The following is a 21,046-nucleotide window of genomic DNA, read 5'->3' as shown; positions in this document are numbered from 1 at the left end:
CTACCTCTCTGTCTGTCTGTGTGTGTGTCTCTCACTCTCTGTCTGTCAGTGTCTGTTTCTGACAGCGAGGGGAGGGGGAGGAGTGGAGGGGAGGGGGAGGAGTGGGGAGGGAGGGGGAGGAAGGGTGGGGAGAGGAGAGATGGAGAGGAGGGGGAGAGGGAGGGAGGGGAGGGAGAGGAGGAAGGGAGCAGGGAGGAGGAAGGGAGGAGGGAGAAGGGAGGGAGGGAGGGAGAGAAGGGAGGGAGGGAGAGAAGGGAGGGGGGGAAGAAGGGAGGGAGGGAGAGAAGGGAGCGGGGAAGAGAAGGGAGGGGGGAGAGAAGGGAGGGGGGAAAGAAGTGGGGGGGTAGTCGTGTCGGATCGGGTCCAGGGGCAGCGGGGGGAGCGTGAGTCGAGTCGGGTCGGGTCCGGGGGGGCGGGTCGGGTCCGGGTTGGGGGGTGGGGGGAGCGGGAGTCGAGTCGGGTCGGGTCCGGGTCCGGGGATTCGGGTCGGGAGGAAGCAGGAGCTGGGCGTGGGAGGCAGCCTTATGCACGCAGCCCCGGTGAGGCCATTCGGTTAGGGCTAGGGGCTGCGTGCGTCGGGCCCCTCCCACACAGTTTTGGGCGCCTGGAGCTACTGCACATGCGCGCCCACTGTAGCGCACATGTGCAGAGGTCCCGGCACTGTTTTCAGCGCAGGGACCTGGCTCTGCCCCCCACAGCTCGTGCTGCGCCGCGCCCAGCTCCAGAGGACCTGCAGAGAGCCGGAGAATCGGTAAGTATTTTTCAGGCGCACTTTGTGGCGCGAAAAACGGGCGTCCAGGTCGGGGCTGCTCCGTTCTAGGCGCGGCCCGAAACTTGGGCCCAGAGACTCTGCGTCCACAGCCCTCTGGGGCAGAGAATTCCAAAGATTCACAACCCTCTGAGTGAAGAAATTCCTCCTTAACTCTGTCTTAAATAGCCTACTCCTTATCCTGATGGAACATCCTCTCAGCATCTACTCTGTTAATCCCCTTCAGAATCTTGTATGTTTCAATGAGATTACCTCTCATTCTTCTAAACTCCAGAGAGTGTCGGCCCATTCTACACAATCTCTAATCATAAGACAGTCCTCTCATCCCAGGAATAGTTAAGATACTTTGTTGTTACGTTTTTTTTCTTAAAAGTAAATGTAATTACTTTCCTGGCATTTTTTCCCAGAGTCACGCCATTCTTTTGTTAACGGGTGCCACGTTAAACAAAGTCCCAGCTGCACTCAGGAAAATCAGGTCTACCTGTGGCCTAACAGGCGGTCCTTAAAGGGAATGTCTGTTAGGCCAACAACCAACAAGGCTAAAGTGGGCATGCCTGAATTTCTAGGCCGCGATCTGCACTTGGTGACATCGGTGAGCCATTGGCATCGAATCTCCTTTATACTGCCGGCTTCTGTCCTTCTTTACAGATTATTGTAACCTGACAACAACCGGTAAGCAACAATGAAAAGGGGAATGGTAGCATTGTGCTTATGTTTCTGAGCTTATAATCCAGAGGCCTGGACTAATGATTCTGGAGCCAAGAGTTAAAATCCCACCATGGCATGGCAGCTGGGGAATTTAAATTCTATTCATTAAATAAATCGGGAATAAAAAGCCAGTGCCAGTAATGGTGACCACAGAAGGAAATCTGCCATCCTAACCAGGTCTGGCCTATATGTGACTCCAGACCCACAGCAATATGGTTGACTCTTAACTGCCCTTTGTCATGGTGGCTCACCACCTCCTCAGCAATTAGGGATGGGCAATAAATGCTGGCCTTGATGGTAACACCCACATCCTGTGAACTATAAAAGGAATAATTTTTTTTTAAATAAAAAAGTTCCTCACACGTGACTCCTCTTGAATCAGCAATTCAGTTCAAATATATAACAAAACTATTTCTTAAGTGCGAAATAATTTGCATTTAGAGTTGAACCCTGCGAATATCCTCCTTGATGCTGGGCCCACTCACAGATGAAACCGCTCCAAAGTAACACAGTGGACTCTTGTAAATATTTCTCCTCAAGTTGTTACACATAATAGGCATTCGCTTTTCTTTATTGACATCAAGATTTGTTTAAAAAAAAAAGATGTATTAAATGTTTTTTAAGCCTAGTGCTCCCATTAATTCCTGAGAAAATAAAAATGTGCTGTAAAGTTTTATGTGAAGTGTCAGAAAAAAGTGAATCCAGGATCCTCCTTAGAGTAGAGGCGGTTATGAGGGGACTTGATCGAGATATTCAAAATTGTGAATGGTTCTGATAGAGGTGTTTCCATTGGCAGAAGGGTCGGTAACCAGAGGACGCAGATTTAAGGTGATTGGCAAAAGAACCAGAGGCGACATGAGGAAAAACATTTTTTTTTACACAGCGAGTTGTCGTGATCTGGAATGCATTACCTGAAGGGGCGGGGGAAGCAGATTCAAACAGTAAAATTCAAAAGAGAATTGGATAAATACTTGAAGGAGAAAAATATGCCGGGCTATGGTGAAAGAGCAAGGGAAGTGGGATTAATTGGATTGCTTTTTCAAAGCGAGTTGGCACAGGCACGATGGGCCGAATGGCCTCCTCCTGTACTGTATCATTTTATGGCCGATGGTCGGATTCAATGTTGATTGCCGCAGTCAGCCTCTCATGTTCTAACACACAGTGGTCAAAGGTCCTTAGCCCTTCTGTTGCACTTGTGCAGCGGATGAACGGCAAACTAGGCCGGGTCCCAGGCACGCCCAGGTTCTGACGCATACTGGGAGTTCCCGTAGGGCCTTGTAATAAGCAGAACCTCCGGCAAATATATGGCAAGGGCAGATAAGCGTAGATAAACGCCAAATGGTACCTATTTGGAAAAGGAAGGGAGCATAGAACTTGCATTTTACAACTTGAGTAGTAAAATGTCCCAAGGTGCTTCACAGGAGCGAATACCAAACAACATTTGACATCTAGCCACATAAGGAGATATTAAGTGACCAAAAGCTTGGTCAAAGAGTCTTAAATGAGAAGCGGGAGGCAGGAGAAGTTCAGGGAGGGAATAAATGCATGTATAAAACATGTGAATTGCTAAAAACATTTGAGTAAAATCTTAACATACTTTTAATTTATAATCTTTTACTGCAGTTCCGCAGTGTTTTAAGAACAGAGAAGAAGAACAACAACTTATGTTTATATAAGCGCCTTTAACTAGTGAAATGTCCCAAGGTGCTTCACAGCAATATTATGAAATTTAAAAATTTGATACCGAGCCGCATAAGTAGAAATTAGCGCAGGTGAGGGTCATAAAGGTAGGTTTTAAGGAGCTTCTTGAAGGAGGACAGAAAGGCGGAGAGGTTTAGTCAGGGAGTTCCAAAGCTTAGGGCCGAGGCAACAGAAGGCACGGCCACCAATTGTTGAGCGATTATAATCTGGGATGCTCAAGAGGGCAGAATTAGAGGAGCACAGTCATCTCGGCAGCGGGGAGGGGGGGTTGTGGAGCTGGAGGAAATTAGAGATAGGGAGGGGCGAGGCCATGGAAGGATTTGAAAATAAGGATGAAAATGTTGTAATGGAGGCAGAAACCAATGTAGGTCAGCGAGCACAGGGGTGATGGGTGAGCGGGTATTGGTGTGAGTTAGGACACGGGCAGCCGTGTTTTGGATCACCTCTAGTTTATGTCGGGTAGAATCTGTTTAATATGGGGTTAATGTGCAAAAATGTGGGCAGAAACCTCAGACTCTCAATTAAGAAAGAAAGATAGACTTGCATTTATATAGCAACTGTTTATGACCTCAGGACGTCCCAAAGCGCTTTACAGCCAATAAAGTACTTTTCAAGTGTAGTCACTGTTGTAATATATGAAATGTGCACACAACAAGCTCCCACAAATAGTAATGTGATAAAGATCCGATAATTTAGTGATGTTGATTGAGGGACAAATATTGGCCAGGACACCGGGGAGAACGCCTCTGCTTTTCTTCAAAATAATGCCATGGGATCTTTTACATCCAATTGAAAGGGCAGACGGGACCTCGGTTTAACATCTCATTCAAAAGACAGCACTACCCCAGACTCTGGACTGGGACTTGAACCCACAACCTTCCAACTCAGAGGCGAGAGTGCTACCTACTAAGCCACTTTGTTCCCCAAAAAATATACTTTATTCAAACCACGGCTAACACCTGGGTGTCAGTAACACAGGCAGACAGGAAGGACTCAACCAGCGACCTGAGTTCTGCCCTCTCCCCACTACCATTCGCACGCGGTGAATGGGGAAGTAGCGGCCAGAGGCCGTCAGAGGGGAGCGGCAGAGGGAACGGCAGGTTGGGCACCAGTCAAATCTTCTATCATTCCCTGCCACTATCCCATCTGGTTTCAGACAAGAAGCCATTAGCTGTGGCTCAGTGGGTAGCACAATCACCTCTGAGTTCGACAGTTGTGGGTTCAAGTCCCACTCCAGGGACTTGAACACATATATCTAGGCTGACACTCCAGTGCAGTGCTGAGGGAGCACTGCACTGTCAGAGGTGCAGTCTTTCTGGTGAGACATTAAACCGAGGCCCTGTCTGCCCTCTCAGGTGCACATAAAAGATCCCATGGCACTATTTTGAAGAATAGCAGGGGAATTATCCCTGGTGTCCTGGCCAGTATTTATCCCTCAATCAACATAACAAAATTGATTTTCTGGTCATTATCATATTGCTGTTTGTGGGAGCTTGCTGTGCGCAAGTTGTTTGCCGTATTTCCCACATTACAACAGTGACTGCACTCCAAAAGTACTTAATTGACTGTAAAGCGCTTTGAGACGTCCGTTGGTCATGAAAGGTGCTATATAAATGCAAGTCTTTCACAATGTAGAATCCAGTCAGTTATGTCAACAATTCATAATGTGAAGCCTATCTGCCTATCATGCTGTAATTATAAGCATATCACCACTAAGTGCTGTGACAAGAGTCACCCTCCTACCAGTTTATTTTTCACACAATTTCTGGATGCGCTTTGCCTGTTTAATTGTGTTTTTATTATTTGTTCCTGGGATGTGGACATCGCTGACAAGGCCGGCATTTATTGCCCATCCCTAATTGCCCTTGAGAAGATGGTGATGAGCTGCCTTCTTGAACCGCTGCAGTCCGTGTGGTGAAGGTGCTCCCACAGTGCTGTTAGGGAGGGAGTTCCAGGATTTTGACTCAGCGACGATGAAGGAACGGGCGATATATTTCCAAGTCAGGATGGTGTGTGACTTGGAGGGAAACTCGGTGGGGATAGTACTCCCATGCGCCTGCTGCCGAAGACGCCTTGGCGAGTTGCTGCTGTGCATCTTGTAGATGGTTCTGCAGCCACAGTGCGCAGTTGGGGGAGTGTGCTTCAAAAAAAATATATAGTTGTTCACATAAGACACCGAGCCTGGGACCCCTTTGCCCATTTCTGAGACTCCTCCCACCTCTTCTCACCTGCCCTGTAGTTGCCCAATATGCCACCAGTTAATTGTTGAACAAGAAATCTTTACAAGCACTTAAACTCATTGGGGCAGAAATTCCAGCCTCCCCAGGTCCGTACAGAGTGTGTACCGAGTGTGTACGGACCTGGGAAGGCATTGCAAAAGCAGGTTTTCGATGCACAATGGCGCATGCGGCAAAAACCAACTTTTTCAATCTGTCAAGCTCTGGTGAGTGAAAACACTTGCGCCTAGTAAAAGCAGGCGCATAGCCCACTTTTACAGGTGTAAGAGTTTTAAAACATACTAAAACGTAGTAAAATAAAATTTAAGAAACACATTTTAATGTTTAAAATCATGCCCACTAAGGTAAGTTTATTTTAAATCATAATTAAAAAACTTTTTTTTTTAATTGGAAAAATATATATTTTTTATAAGACATTTATTAACTTTAATTTAAATTAGTCTTAAATATGTGATGTATTTTTTCTATTTTTTATTTGTGTTTGGGGGGGTGTCTCTCAATCATAATAATGGGACCTCCTACTTACGGAGTTCCCATTATTATGAATGAGAAAATACTGTACCTGGATTGGCTAACCAATGCCATGTGACTCCAGCTCCAGCATACGGACGTCCCGAATGCACGTGCTCTGATGCGCAGGGAGAGGAGGCCTCAGGATCGGGATCGCTGGTGGGCACAGCAGGATAAGGTCAGCGCACATCTTTTTTAAACTTTTTTCTGTCGACCGCCCACGGGAAGCAGAGGACTGGGATTTCAGGGCCAATGTAGTGGCAAAAAAAATGTTTTAATTACGCAGCGCTTGTTAATGGTCTGGAATGCACTGCCTGAAATGGTGGTGGAAGCAGATTCAATAATAACTTTCAATGGGGAATTGGATAAATACTTGAAAGGGAAAATTTTCAAGGGTATGAGGAAAGAGCAGGGGGAGTGGGACTAATTGGATAGCTCTTTCACAGACACGACCGGCCGAATGTCCGCCTTCTGTTCTGTGCTGTGCCAGTCTATGATTCTATGACAATACATTGCATTGTGTTTTAAGTGCCGTGCCAAAGCAAAACCATCATTTTGCTCAAATATTAAAAAGGCCTTCAGTTCTGTTTTCTTAATTTTCACTTCAGCGTGGGTCGCGCAACAGAATCCACCATGGGAGGAGAATCATGTGCTTAAAGTGATTCAATGGTAACCTTCAAAAGGGAAGTGGATATGTACAGGTTGAACCTCCCTTATCCAGAACTCCCTTATCCGGAACCACCCCTCGTCCAGAACCATTCCCGGCCACCAGGTGGTGCATGCACAGAACTCCGACACGAACAAATTGAAGTCCTTCCTCGCTGCCAACTCTCGCAATCGCTGACCTAACCCCGCGATCCACCGCGCCCCCCCCCCACCCCCGCCCCCATGTTCTCTCTGCCGCACTCCCAGCCCCAAGCCAGCCAGCCCCGATATACCCTTGCTCAGTACCTGTACCATCCAATTTAACATGACCACCCCTCATCCGGAAAATCCGTTATCCAGAACAGGCCAGGTCCCGAGGGTTCCTGTTAAGGAAGGTTTAACCTGTTCAACCTGAAAAGGGAAAATTTGCAGGGCCATGGGGAAAGAGCAGGGGGAGTGGGATTCACTTGATCGCTCTTTCCTGGAGCTGGCACAGGCACGATGAGCCGAATGGCTACCTTCTGTGCTGTTTGATTCTATGATTAGAATAATCTTGTAAATAACAGCCAACATGACTTTAAAAGAAGATGCTTTCTGACTAATTTACTTGACTTTTGCCAGCAAGTGAATTCCCAGTGAAAACCCATATGACGCAGTGCGCTTAGATTTTCAATAAAAGCTGACTATATCGTTTGTCATAAAAGGCAGGAATTGAAACCAAGGCAGTGGGAATTCAAATAAAAACCCAACTGTGAGTAACGAATTTGCTCATGGGAAGGATACAGTAGGTGCTTGTTAAGCAAGTGATGTCAGGGTGACGGGAAGCGGTGATTAACCAAATTAGGGCTGTATTCCCTAAAATTTAAAAGGTTAAGGGGTGATCTGATTGAGGTTTTCAGGATTAATGGAAACAGATAGGGTAGATAGAGAGAAATTATTTTGTCTGGTTAGGATGCTAGGAATAGGGAGCATAGTCTAAATATTAGAGCCAGACCTTTCAGGAGTGAAATTATGAAACACGTCTTCATACTCCCACTCCAAGGACTTGAGCACAAAAATCTAGGCTGACACTCCAGTGCCATGCTGAGGGAGTGCTGCACTGTTGGAGGCGTCGTCTTTCGGATGAGATGTTAAACCGAGGCCCCGCCTGCTCTCACAGGTGGATCTAAAAGATCCTATGGCACTACTTCGAAGAAGAGCAGCGGAGTTATCCGCGGTGTCCTGATCAATATTTATCCCTCAAACATAACAAAAACAGAAATATCTGGATATTACTGTTTGTGGGAGCTTGCTGTGTACAAATTGCCTGCCGTGTTACCCACATTACAACAGTGACTACACTCCAAAAGTACTTCATTCGCTGTAAAACGCTTTGAGACGTCCGATGGTCGTGAAAAGTGTTTTTAGGTTTAAGGTAAACAGATGCCAAGCTAAAAGGGAGAGAATAGGAGGGGTGAACAATATCTTAGTGAAAATGCTGGGTGTTGAGCAGATTTTTAAATATGGAGAGAGATAGGGGGGAGAGGCTGAGACGTTTAGGTACGGAGTTCCAAAGCTGGTGGAGCTCATTGGTCTCCCACCAAGGGTGGGGCGAAGAGGGAGCACATTGCACAGAAAGCTGAACTGAGTATTTGGGATGGGATATAAAGCTGTAGGAGATTGCAGATGGAGGAATTTATAGATTAGGGTAAAGTATTAAATGTGATATATTAGGGGGACAGGGTGCCAGTGTAGGTCAGTGGGGATGGATAATCGGGGCTTAGTGAGTGATAAGACACATGTGGTGTAGTAATTTGGACAAGTCAATGTTTGTGGAGGTTGGGAGGCTGGCAAGGAAATTGTTCCTCCGACTCAAGAGATCAACCTTGTGACTCTTCTCTGCATATCTTCCAGGACTTAGATTCACTTAAGAACATTAGAAATAGGAGCAGGAGTAGGGCATTCGGCCCCGTGAGCCTGCTCTGCCATTCAAATACATCATGACTGATCTTCTAACTCAATTCCACTTTCCTGCCCTGTCCCCATAGCCCTTGATTTCATGAACATCCAAAAATCTATTGATCTCGGTCTTGAATATACTCAACGCCTTCTGGGTTAGAGAATTCCAAAGGTTCACCACTTGTGCCTTGGTGAGCAGAACTGAAGACAACTCCCAATGTGCGGACTGACTCCAGCATCGTACCCTTCAGCTTTATGGATTTCAACACATACGCTGCTGATGTGGCAATGCAACTCAACATTCTGTTTGTTTTCGTAATTGCTGCCCCACAATGACTTGACACGGTATGTGTTGAGTCTATTGTCACTTCCAGTTCTCCTTCGCCTCTCTCCTGAACAATTTAGTGTTATTCATTAATTAAGTTTTTCCTCCATTTTCTTTTCTTCCAATGTGTAGCAGCTTACAGTGTGTTGAATTTCTATCACAGTCCTGCTGCCCCTTTTCACCGAGGTGGTGAACAGTCACGACTTGGACAGGTAATCTTCACAGTGTTTGCTGTTATATTCTTTTCTATCCCATTCAGCACGGTGGTAGTGCCACGTATCACGATGGAGGGTGTGCTCAGTGTGACGACATGACTTCGTCTCCGCACGGCCTGCGCGTGGTCACTCCGAACAATACTGTCATGGACAGTTTCATCTGCGACAGGTGGATTGGTGATGTCGAGGTCGGTAGGATTTTCCTTGATTCTCTCGCCACCTGCCATAAGCCCAGTCTGACAGTTACATCCTTCAGGACTCGGCCAGCTCAGTCAGTAGTGGTGCTAGCGAGTCACTCTTGGTGATGGACATTGAAGTCCCCCACCCAGAGGGCATTCTGGACTCTTTATGGTATTCCATTTGGGAGGAGGAAGGGAATTCTGCCTTCTATTTGGTTCAACAGAAAGTCCAGAGTTTCTCAAATTTCACTCCCACACAAGTCTTTCTACAAATTTTAACACTAAGAGCAGTTTATTTTTAACAATGCCTTAAATTTAGAAAAAAAACCCACATTTTCAAAAGGCGATTAAGTGCCAAGTCCCCTCACTCTCACACAAACACAGAAAAATAAATCTAAATCATGTGTTTCACTTTCCACTGCCATCGGGTTACAATGGAATGTTCCAATCATTCTTAAACAAGAGTGTTCGGTACCTGATCCAAAATGGTCTACAGTGACCTCTAATCCTCAGAAATCAAGGCCATTAAAAACTCTAGAAGTTAAGGAATGCTGTGAAGCGTGCTGATTTGAGTTTGTAAAGGAATAGAGTTTTACCAGAGAAATACTCACTGAGGTATGGCTGAGTGGGTGTAAGGAACTCAGTCTTAGCTGCACTGAACTGACTAATCGCCAACGTTTCACTGGGAAGAAAATTTATTGTTGAATTCTGATAAAATTCTAATTGAAGACTGATAAAGGCAGCACTGGGGAGTTTTAGGGCAGATTTATATTCTGTTTGGAATTGTGTTTAAATGCAATAGAATGTTCTGGGGAACAGATTGGGGAATGGAACTAAAGGGACAGCTCCTTCTATAAGAAAATACGAATCTGACAAACCAAATATGGTTGGAATGCAATCTGTTTATTGTGTTTGACCATATCTTTGACATCCACGATGTCTCTAAGCAGTAGTCATACAGAGAAATAAATGCAATTGTCCTATTTTTCCCTGCGCAGAGAGGTAACATTCATCGATCCTGTTAAGGAAAGCTCAAGATCTTTATAGGCCTCTAGTCATGCACACTGCCCTTGCTGATTCATTATGGCATGACAAGTGTTATTATGAACAAGACCCCCAGAAATGAGAGAGTTCCTAGAAAAAAAACAGATGCAAAACTGTTTATCATGCTGGCCTATCTCAAGACTGTCTTGACTATCTCGTTTCACAAAGTGGTCACAAAAATGAGTTCTGCAACCCACATCCTTCCCCTCAGCAGAAGCTAAAGAGCTAAATTGTACCATGACACATTAAACCCTACAGTATCCCGGGAATGAACATCTTTTATCATTTCATTATTTCTAGCTACAGTATAAATCCACTAGCCATATATAAGTAAAAAGTAAACAAAAACCTTAATCATTCGAGATTAAACCAAAGCCTAACCCTACGTATATATGTATACACAACTAGGGTATCTTACACGTCAGAGAGCTGGCACAAGTATGGGGCTGAAATACCTCTTTATAGACTGTAAAATTGTATAATTCTTTGTATTTTTCTTCGAATTTGCATCCCTCTTTCCTAAAGGCACTGATTTCTGCTGGGATATGTTTACCATGCTCCCGATGCCCCCACCCGACCTTCTCCGTCCCTCTGAGGGTCTGAGAGGCCAGGGAAGCCAATAAAAGGTAAGCCAAACTTCTTTACGAGGTCCCTAAGAAGTATTTGGGCTGACAATAATAACAACTTGCATTTATATAGTGTTCCAATGTGCTTCACAGGAGCGTTATAAAACAATTTGCCACGGAGCCATTATATTTGCAGGGAGATATTAGGACAAGGTCAAAGAGGTAGATTTTAAGGAGTGTCTTAAAGGAGAAGAGAGAACTAGAGAGGAGGAGAGGTTCAGAGAAGTGTAATGTATGCACCTGTGAGTATGCTAACAGGTTTGTAGAACTGTTGAGTTGGGAGTGGCTTAGCCAGTCACGTGAATTAACATAAGACTCAATAAAACCCCAGCCAGTTGGGTTCAGTGGATGCACGATGAGGCAGGTGGTTGTGAGCTGGTGGATGAAATGGTAATGTGTAGTGTGATTGTTAAACCTTGTGATAGTAAACCAACTAGTTCTTAATAGCAATGTGTTGCTATGAATTCTGAAGCAAAGAACCCATGAAGAAAAATCAGTACAGGAAAGAATTCCAGAGCTTAGGGTCTAGGCAACTGAAGACATGGCCGCCAATGGTGGAGTGATTAAAATTGGGGATGGTCAAGAGACCAGAAATGGATGACCATAGTGATCTCAGAGGATTGTAGGGCTGGAGGAGATTACAGAGATAGGAAGGGGTGAGGCCAGGGAGGGATTTGAAAACAAGGATGAGAATTTTAGAATCGAGGCGTTGGCGGATCAGGAGCCAATGTATGTCAGTGAGCACAGGGGCAATGGGTGAACGGGACTTGGTGCGAGTTAGGACATAGGCTGCTGAGTTTTGGATGAGCTCAAGTTTATGAGGGATGGAAAATAGGAGGCCGCTAGGAGTATCAGTGCAGGAGCGGGAAGAGAGGCCATTGCAGATGATTCTCTGGCTACGACTGGCTAGATAGGAATGGAACCGGGCAAGACCATTCCCACTCAGTTGGATGATACAGGAGAGGCGAAGGAGGCGGATGGAGTGGTCAACCATATCACAGGCTGCAGACGGAGAAGGATGAGGAGAGATAGGTTATCGCGGTCACAGTCACATCGGTTGTCATTTGTGACTTTGATACAGGGCTGCTTTAGTGCTGCAGCAGGCATGGGAACTGGATTGGAGAGATTCAAACATGGAGTTGTGCAAAGCTGGGCACGGATTTGGGAGGTGACAACACGTTGTTGTCAGCCCAAACACTCCTTAGGAACCTCGTAAAGAAGTTTGGCTTACCTTTTTTAGGTTTCCCTGGCCTCTCAGACCCTCAGAGGGGCGGAGGGGTGGGGATGTGGTGGTGGTGGGGGGGGGGGGGGGGGGGGGGTGCAGTTGTGTGGGAAACCTATTCCAGCAGATAAAGGTGCCTTCAGGAAAGAGGGACTAAAAATTCGAAGAAAAATACAATGGGAAGCAGAGAATTATACAATTTTACAACGTATAAAGAGGTCATTCAGCCCCACACTTGTGCCAGCTCTCTGAAGTGCAAGATACCATAGTAGTCTGTACATATGTATGTAGGGTTAGTATTTGAATATATTCAAGACTGAGAGCGATAGATTTTTGGATATTAAGGGAATCAAGGGATATGGGGATAGAGCAGGAAAGTGGAGTTGAGGTAGAAGATCAGCCATGATTCATTGAATGGCGGAGCAGGTTCAAGGGGCTGAATGGCTTACTCCTGCTCCTAATTCTTACGTTCTTATGATTTGCTTTAATCTCATATGATTAAAGTTTTTGTTTTCTTTTTAGTTATAAATAGCTAGTGGATTTATATTGCAGCTGATTGCTGTTTAGCTTCTGCTGAGGTGAAGGATGTGGGTTGCAGGATGCATGACTTAGTTTTGTGGCCACATTGTGAAACGAGATATTCAAGACAGCCTTGAGATAGGAAGTGGAACAATAGGCCAGCATGATAAACAGGTTTGCATCTGTTTTGTTCTAGGAACTCTCTAATTTCTGGGAGGCTTGTTCACAGTAGCACTTGTCATGCCATAATCAATCAGCAAGGACAGTGTGCGTGACTAGAGGCCTATAAAGAGCTTGAGCTTTCCTTAACAATTTATAGAGTCAGGATCGAAATGATCAATGAATGTTACCTCTCTGCCCAGGAAAAAAATGGGGTAATTGCACTTAGTTCCCTGTAGTCTACCGCTTAGAGACATTGGGGCCGACTTTGGTGGCCACCCATTTCTCGGTGGCTACTGGGCGGTAGGTCCGTTTTTGCCGCCCGCTGGCACTGAGTCCTGTCGGGAGCTGCTTTTTGAATTAGCTTGGATGTACAACATGTGAGATGCTGAACACTTGTCAGTCACTCATAACAATTTTCCCTTTGCCATTGGCCTTCTTTCAACAAGGTGCAACAAAAAAGCCTCCATTAGCTTGCACACATTTCAGTCGGTTTTATCACATCCAATTTAAACATCACCATCAGCAAGAAAGTAATGCAACATTGACCTAACTTCTTTCCAGCAATCTCACTGATATCCAACTGGCTGCTGTGATGTGATGGGCACCACACTCCCTCCCGGCCGATGTGCGATTGCTGCCCCAATGCCTCCACCTCTCCCTCCCTCCCTCCCTCCCAGCCGATGTGCGATTGCTGGCCGCTCACACTGCTGCCTCCCTCCCTCTCGATTAACGCCACTCGCACTGCTCCCGCCCTCCCGATTCAAGCTGCTAACAGTGCTGCCTCCTGCCCGATGTGCGATTGCTGGCCCACTGCCGCCCAGCTCAGACCTGCTTTTCCGGAGCGGTCCTTCTGGCGGGCGGCAGGTCAGCGGGAGTGCAGCAAAAGTGATCAAAATGGGGATTATCTGACTTCCGGCAGGGGCGGGCAGGACACTGCGACGTGGGCAGAACCCTTCCCCACCAATCTTCCGTCGGGCGGATGGATCCTCAACGGGAGATGGACCATTCCAGAGGAATCGCCCCGAAAACGGCCATTTCCAGCGGAACCTCGGCGGCTGCGGGCAGTATATCGATGAAAGTCGGACCCATTGCGTGTATCAAAGATGTGGTCAAGCACAATAAACGGATTGCATTGCAATCCTATTTGGTTTGGCAGATTTGTATTTTCTTATAGAAGGAGCTGTCCATTTAGTTCCATTCCCCAACCTGTTCCCCAGAACTTTCTATTGAGTTTAAACATAATTCTAAACAGGATGGGCCAGAAATTCCATTGGGGGGTCTTCCCGCGGGCAATTGCCTCCTTGCCGGAGATTTTTTATGAATCTACCTGGTGGTCTAGGAGGCGCCCTGAATTCCGATCGGGAGGCCTTCTCCTCCCGTGCTGTGAAGCGCACTCCCATCCAGAGGGTTCCGACGCAGAAGATGCAGTCACGTGTGACTGCTCAGCCAATCAGGTAGGTAGTTCACAGGTTCCCATTAATAGCACTTAGACTCGCGTAACTACGAGTTCTTGGTGCTATTAGTGGGGAAAAAAATCAAACACACACTAATAAAAAAATAAAAAGCAGACCTCACATAATTAAAATTAATTGAAATTAAAGTTAATAAATGCTTTAGAAAAAAACAATATATTTCCGATTTTTTAAAAGTTTTGTTATTCGGGTTAAAAATAAACTTATCTTAGTGGGCAGAGTTTTTAACAATACACTGTATTTATGTTATTTAATTTTATTGTGTTTATGTGTGTTTTTAAACATTTGCGCCTGTAAAAGAAGGCTATGCGCCAGCTTTTTCAAGCGCAAGATTTTTGAGGACATTTGCTGGGCAAGATGTGCTTAAATCCCACAATCTTGCCGCTTGACAGATCAGAGCATGCGCATTGTACGCTGAAAACTGGCTTTTCCGATGCCTTCCCGGGTCCGTAGAAACATTGTACAGGCCTGGACATCGGAATTTTTGGGCCATTATAAATCTGCCTTAAAACTGTAACAGTGCAGTAACAGCTTGCCTTTAGTCGTCTTTAATTAGAATTTCATCAGAATTCAACAATAGATTTTCTTCCCAGTGAAACCATGGCGATTTGTCAGTTCAGTGCAGCAGTTGTAGTGGTAGGGGACAGTATCATTCGGGGTTGATACTGTTCTCTGCAGCTGAGAGCGTGAGTCCTGAAGGCAAAAATTTGGCAGATGGAGTACAAAGTGGGAAAATGTGAGGTTATCCATTTTGGCAGAAAAAATAAAAAAGCAAATTATTATTTAATTGAAGAAAAATTGCAAAGTGCTGCAGTACAGAGGGACCTGGGGGTCCTTGTGCATGAAACACAAAATGTTAGTATGCAGGTACAGCAAATGATCAGGAAGACAAATGGAATGTTGGCCTTTATTGCAAGGGGGATAGAGTATAAAAGCAGAGAAGTCCTGCTACAACTGTACAGGGTATTGGTGAGGCCACACCTAGAGTACTGCATGCAGTTTTGGTCTCCGTATTTAAGGAAGAATATACTTGCATTGGAGGCTGTTCAGAGAAGGTTCACTAGGTTGATTCCAAAGATGAGGGGGTTGACTTCTGAAGATAGGTTGAGTAGGTTGGGCCAATACTCATTGGAGTTCAGAAGAATGGGAGGTGATCTTATCGAAACATATTAGATAATGAAGGTGCTCGACAAGGTGGATGCAGAGAGGATGTTTCCACTCATAGGGGAATCTAAAACTAGGGGACATAGTCTCAGAATAAGGGCTTGCCCATTTAAAACTGAGATGAGAATTTCTTCTCTCAGTGGGTTGTAAATCTGTGGAATTCTGTGCCCCAGAGAGATGTGGAGGCTGGGTCATTGAATATATTTAAGGTGGAGATAGACAGATTTTTGAGCGATAAGGGAATAAAGGGTTATGGGGAGCGGGCAGGGAAGTGGAGCTGAGTCCATGATCAGATCAGCCATGATCTTATTAAATGGTGGAGCAGGTTCAAGGGGTCAAATGGCCTACTCCTGTTCCTATTTCTTATCTTCTAAGACTGAGTTCCTTACACCCACTCAGCCATATCTCAGTGAGTATTTCTCTGGTAAAACTCTCTATTCCTTTACAAACTCAAATCAGCACGCTTCACAGCATACCTTAACTTCTAGAGTTTTTAATGGCCTTGATTTCTAAAGATTAGAGGTCACTATAGACCATTTTGGATCAGGTACCGAACACTCTTGTTTAAGAATGATTGGAACATTCCATTGTAACCCGATGGCAGTGGAAAGTGAAACACATGATTTAGATTTATTTTTCTGTGTTTGTGTGGGAGTGAGGGGACTTGGCACTTAATCGCCTTTTGAAAATGTGGTTTTTTTTTCTAAATTTAAGGCATTGTTAAAAATAAACTGCTCTTAGTGTTAAAATTTGTAGAAAGACTTGTGTGGGAGTGAAATTTGAGAAACTCTGGACTTTCTGTTGAACCAAATAGAAGGCAGAATTCCCTTCCTCCTCCCAAATGGAATACCATAAAGAGTCCAGAATGCCCTCTGGGTGGGGGACTTCAATGTCCATCACCAAGAGTGACTCGCTAGCACCACTACTGACTGAGCTGGCCGAGTCCTGAAGGATGTAACTGTCAGACTGGGCTTATGGCAGGTGGTGAGAGAATCAACACAAGGAAAATCCTACCGACCTCGACATCGCCAATCCACCTGTCGCAGATGCAACTGTCCATGACAGTATTGTTCGGAGTGACCACGCGCAGGCCGTGCGGAGACGAAGTCATGTCGTCACACTGAGCACACCCTCCATCGTGTTACGTGGCACTACCACCGTGCTGAATGGGATAGAAAAGAATATAACAGCAAACACTGTGAAGATTACCTGTCCAAGTCGTGTCTGTTCACCACCTCGGTGCAAAGGGGCAGCAGGACTGTGATAGAAATTCAACACACTGTAAGCTGCTACACATTGGAAGAAAAGAAAATGGAGGATGTACTTGTTATATATGTGGACTTGTATTTACTCTGTACAGCCACCAGAGGGCTCATCCCCCGGAGTCCCAAGGGATCCCATAATCTCTTGGGAGCACAGGTATTTAAGGAGGCTTCACAGGTTGGAGAGGCACTCTGGAGACCTGCAATAAAAGACTTAGGTCACATTTTACTTTGAGCTCACAGTGTTCAGTCTGACTCTTTCTCCATACACAACAGTACTTACTTAATGAATAACACTAAATTGTTCAGGAGAGAGGCGAAGGAGAACTGGAAGTGATAATAGACTCAACACACACTGTGTCAAGTCATTGTGGGGCAGCAATTTCGAAAACAAACAGAATGTTGCATTGCCACATCAGCAGCGAATGTGTTGAAATCCGTAAAGCTGAAGAAGCTTTACGGTGCTGGAGTCAGTCCGCACATTGGGAGTTGTCTTCAGTTCTGCTCACCAAGTCACAAGTGGTGAGTCTTTGGAATTCTCTACCCCAGAAGGCTGTGGAGGCTCAGTCGTTGAGTATATTCAGGACAGAGATTGATAGATTTTTAGATGTTAAGGGAATGAAGGGATTTGGGGACAGTGCAGGAAATTGGAGATGAGTTAGAAGATCAGCCATGATCTTATTGAATGGCAGAGCAGGATCGCGGGGCCGAATGGCCTACTCCTGCTCCTATTTCTTCTGTTCTTAAGTGAATCCAAGTCCTGGAAGATATGCAGAAAAGGGTCATAAGGCCGATCTCTTGAGTCAGAGGAACAATTTCCTTGCCAGCCTCCCAACCTCCATCCTCCATAAACATTGACTTGTCCAAATTGCTACTGCATGTGTCTTATCACTCACTAAGCCCCGCTTGCCCATCCCCACTGACCTACACTGGCACCCTGTCCCCCCAATATATCACATTTAATACTTTACCCTCATCTATAGATTCCTCCATCTGCAATCTCCTACAGCTCTATATCCCATCCCAATTATTCAGTCCAGCTTTCTGTGCAAAGCCCTCTTCTTCGCCCCGCCCTTGGTGGGAGACCAATGAGCTCCACCAGCTTTGGAACTCCGTACCTACATGTCTCATCCTCTCTCCCCTCTCTCTCTCCACATTTAAAAATCTGCTCAACACCCAGCATTTTCACTAAGATATTGTTCACCCCTCCTATTCTCTCCCTTTCAGCATGGCATCTGTTTGCCTTAAACCTAACTATGATACACTTTAGGACATTTTCCTGTGCTAAAGGTGCAATATAAATGCAAGTTGTTGTTGATTTATGATAAAAGGTTAGAAAAATCTACACTCCAGCTTTGAAAGGTGGTAAATAAACAGGAACGGGATGGAGATATATATGATGCCAATTGGAGTGAAAAGGTTTAAGCTGATGTACTATTTCAGGTGAAACCATGAATCCAGGCTAGATGGAATAGGAAAGGAAAGAAAACCTGACCGACAGTTCCAGAAGAGTTGAATCAGCTCCCAAAGATCACCGCTAAGGTTGCAAGAATCATGGTAGCCAGTTGCATGCAACACTGCAACAAAAACAACTTGCATTTATATAGCACCTTTAAATTGGTAAAACATTCCAAGGCGCTTCGCAGGAGCATTATCAGGCAAAATTTGACACCGAGCCACATGAGATATTAGGACAGGTGACCAAAAGCTCGGTCAAAGAGGTAGGTTTTAAGGAGCGTCTTAAAGTAGGAGAGAGAGATACAGAAGGAAAGAGGTTTAGGGAGTCAATTCCAGAGCTAAGGGCCTAGGCAGCTGAAGGCACAGAGGAACGATTAAAATTGGGGACGTGCAAGGGGCCAGAATAAGAACATAAGAATTAGGAACAGGAGTAGGCCATCTAGCCCCTCGAGCCTGCTCCGCCATTCAACAAGATCATGGCTGATCTGGCCGTGGACTCAGCTCCACTTACCCGCCCGCTCCCCGTAACCCTTAATTCCCTTATTGGTTAAAAATCTATCTATCTGTGATTTGTATACATTCAATGAGCTAGCCTCAACTGCTTCCATGGGCAGAGAATTCCACAGATTCACAACCCTCTGGGAGAAGAAATTCCTTCTCAACTCGGTTTTAAATTGGCTCCCCCGTATTTTGAGGCTGTGCCCCCTAGTTCTAGTCTTCCCGACCAATGGAAACAACCTCTCTGCCTCTATCTTGTCTATCCCTTCCATTATTTTAAATGTTTCTATAAGATCACCCCTCATCCTTCTGAACTCCAACGAGTAAAGACCCAGTCTACTCAATCTATTATCATAAGGTAACCCCCTCATCTCCGGAATCAGCCTAATGAATCGCCTCTGTACCCCCTCCAAAGCTAGTATATCCTTCCTTAAGTAAGGTGACCAAAACGGCATGCAGTACTCCAGGTGCAGCCTCACCAATACCCTGTACAGTTGCAGCAGGACCTCCCTGCTTTTGTACTCCATCCCTCTCGCAATGAAGGCCAACATTCCATTCGCCTTCCTGATTACCTGCTGCACCTGCAAACTAACTTTTTGGGATTCATGCACAAGGACCCCCAGGTCCCTCTGCACCTCAGCATGTTGTAATTTCTCCCCATTCAAATAATATTCCCTTTTACTGTTTTTTTTTCCCAAGGTGGATGACCTCACACTTTCCGACATTGTATTCCATCTGCCAAACCTTAGCTCATTCGCTTAACCTATCTCAATCTCTTTGCAGCCTCTCTGTGTCATAGAAACATAGAAAATAGGTGCAGGAGCAGGCCATTCAGCCCTTCTAGCCTGCACCGCCATTCAATGAGTTCATGGCTGAACATGAAACTTCAGTACCCCCTTCCTGCTTTCACGCCATACCCCTTGATCCCCCGAGTAGTAAGGACTTCATCTAACTCCCTTTTGAATATATTTAGTGAATTGGCTCAACTACTTTCTGTGGTAGAGAATTCCACAGGTTCACCACTCTCTGGGTGAAGAAGTTTCTCCTTATCTCGGTCCTAAATGGCTTACCCCTTATCCTTAGACTGTGACCTCTGGTTCTGGACTTCCCCAACATTGGGAACATTCTTCCTGCATCCAACCTGTCCAAACCCGTCAGAATTTTAAACGTTTCTATGAGGTCCCCTCTCATTCTTCTGAACTCCAGTGAATACAAGCCCAGTTGATCCAGTCTTTCTTGATAGGTCAGTCCCACCATCCCGGGAATCAGTCTGGTGAATCTTCGCTGCACTCCCTCAAGTTAGGAGACCAAAACTGTACACAATACTCCAGGTGTGGCCTCACCAAGGCCCTGTACAACTGTAGCAACACCTCCCTGCCCCTGTACTCAAATCCCCTCGCTATGAAGGCCAACATGCCATTTGCTTTCTTAACCGCCTGCTGTACCTGCATGCCAACCTTCAATGACTGATGTACCATGACACCCAGGTCTCGTTGCACCTTCCCTTTTCCTAATCTGTCACCATTCAGATAATAGTCTGTCTCTCTGTTTTTACCACCAAAGTGGATAACCTCACATTTATCCACATTATACTTCATCTGCCACGCATTTGCCCATTCACCTAACCTATCCAAGTCACTCTGCAGCCTCATAGCATCCTCCTCGCAGCTCACACTGCCACCCAACTTAGTGTCATCCGCAAATTTGGAGATACTACATTTAATCCCCTCGTCTAAATCATTAATGTACAATGTAAACAACTGGGGCCCCAGCACAGAACCCTGCGGTACCCCACTAGTCACTGCCTGCCATTCCGAAAAGTACCCATTTACTCCTACTCTTTGCTTCCTGTCTGACAACCAGTTCTCAATCCACGTCAGCACACTACCCCCAATCCCATGTGCTTTAACTTTGCACATTAATCTCCTGTGTGGGACCTTGTCGAAAGCCTTCTGAAAGTCCAAATATACCACATCAACTGGTACTCCTTTGTCCACTTTATTGGAAACATCCTCAAAAAATTCCAGAAGATTTGTCAAGCATGATCTCCCTTTTACAAATCCATGCTGACTTGGACCTATCATGTCACCATTTTCCAAATGCGCTGCTATGACATCCTTAATAATTGATTCCATCATTTTACCCACTACTGAGGTCAGGCTGACCGGTCTATAATTCCCTGCTTTCTCTCTCCCTCCTTTTTTAAAAAGTGGGGTTACATTGGCTACCCTCCACTCGATAGGAACTGATCCAGAGTCAATGGAATGTTGGAAAATGACTGTCAATGCATCCGCTATTTCCAAGGCCACCTCCTTAAGTACTCTGGGATGCAGTCCATCAGGCCCTGGGGATTTATCGGCCTTCAATCCCATCAATTTCCCCAACACAATTT

The 21,046-nt window shown here is 45.5% G+C and overlaps 2 protein-coding genes across 2 annotated transcripts in view; both read left to right on the top strand.

The window, feature by feature from the left end:
- Window positions 1–6,052, top strand: part of LOC139276899 (Na(+)/dicarboxylate cotransporter 3-like) — a 74,394-nt gene extending 68,342 nt beyond the window's left edge. Inside the window, exon 11 of the mRNA XM_070894895.1 lies at window positions 6,011–6,052. The gene's annotated coding sequence lies outside the window, so the exon portion shown is untranslated. The remainder of the gene's footprint in view (window positions 1–6,010) is intronic.
- Window positions 6,015–21,046, top strand: part of ocstamp (osteoclast stimulatory transmembrane protein) — a 49,988-nt gene continuing 34,956 nt past the window's right edge. The window contains exon 1 of the mRNA XM_070894894.1: window positions 6,015–6,103. Within this exon, the coding sequence (XP_070750995.1) occupies window positions 6,047–6,103 (57 nt within the window). The 5' untranslated portion in view covers window positions 6,015–6,046. The remainder of the gene's footprint in view (window positions 6,104–21,046) is intronic.

This window comes from Pristiophorus japonicus, chromosome 12 (assembly GCF_044704955.1).
Source record: "Pristiophorus japonicus isolate sPriJap1 chromosome 12, sPriJap1.hap1, whole genome shotgun sequence".
NCBI classification, from domain to species: domain Eukaryota; kingdom Metazoa; phylum Chordata; class Chondrichthyes; family Pristiophoridae; genus Pristiophorus; species Pristiophorus japonicus.
This window is presented reverse-complemented; position numbering and strand designations above follow the sequence as displayed.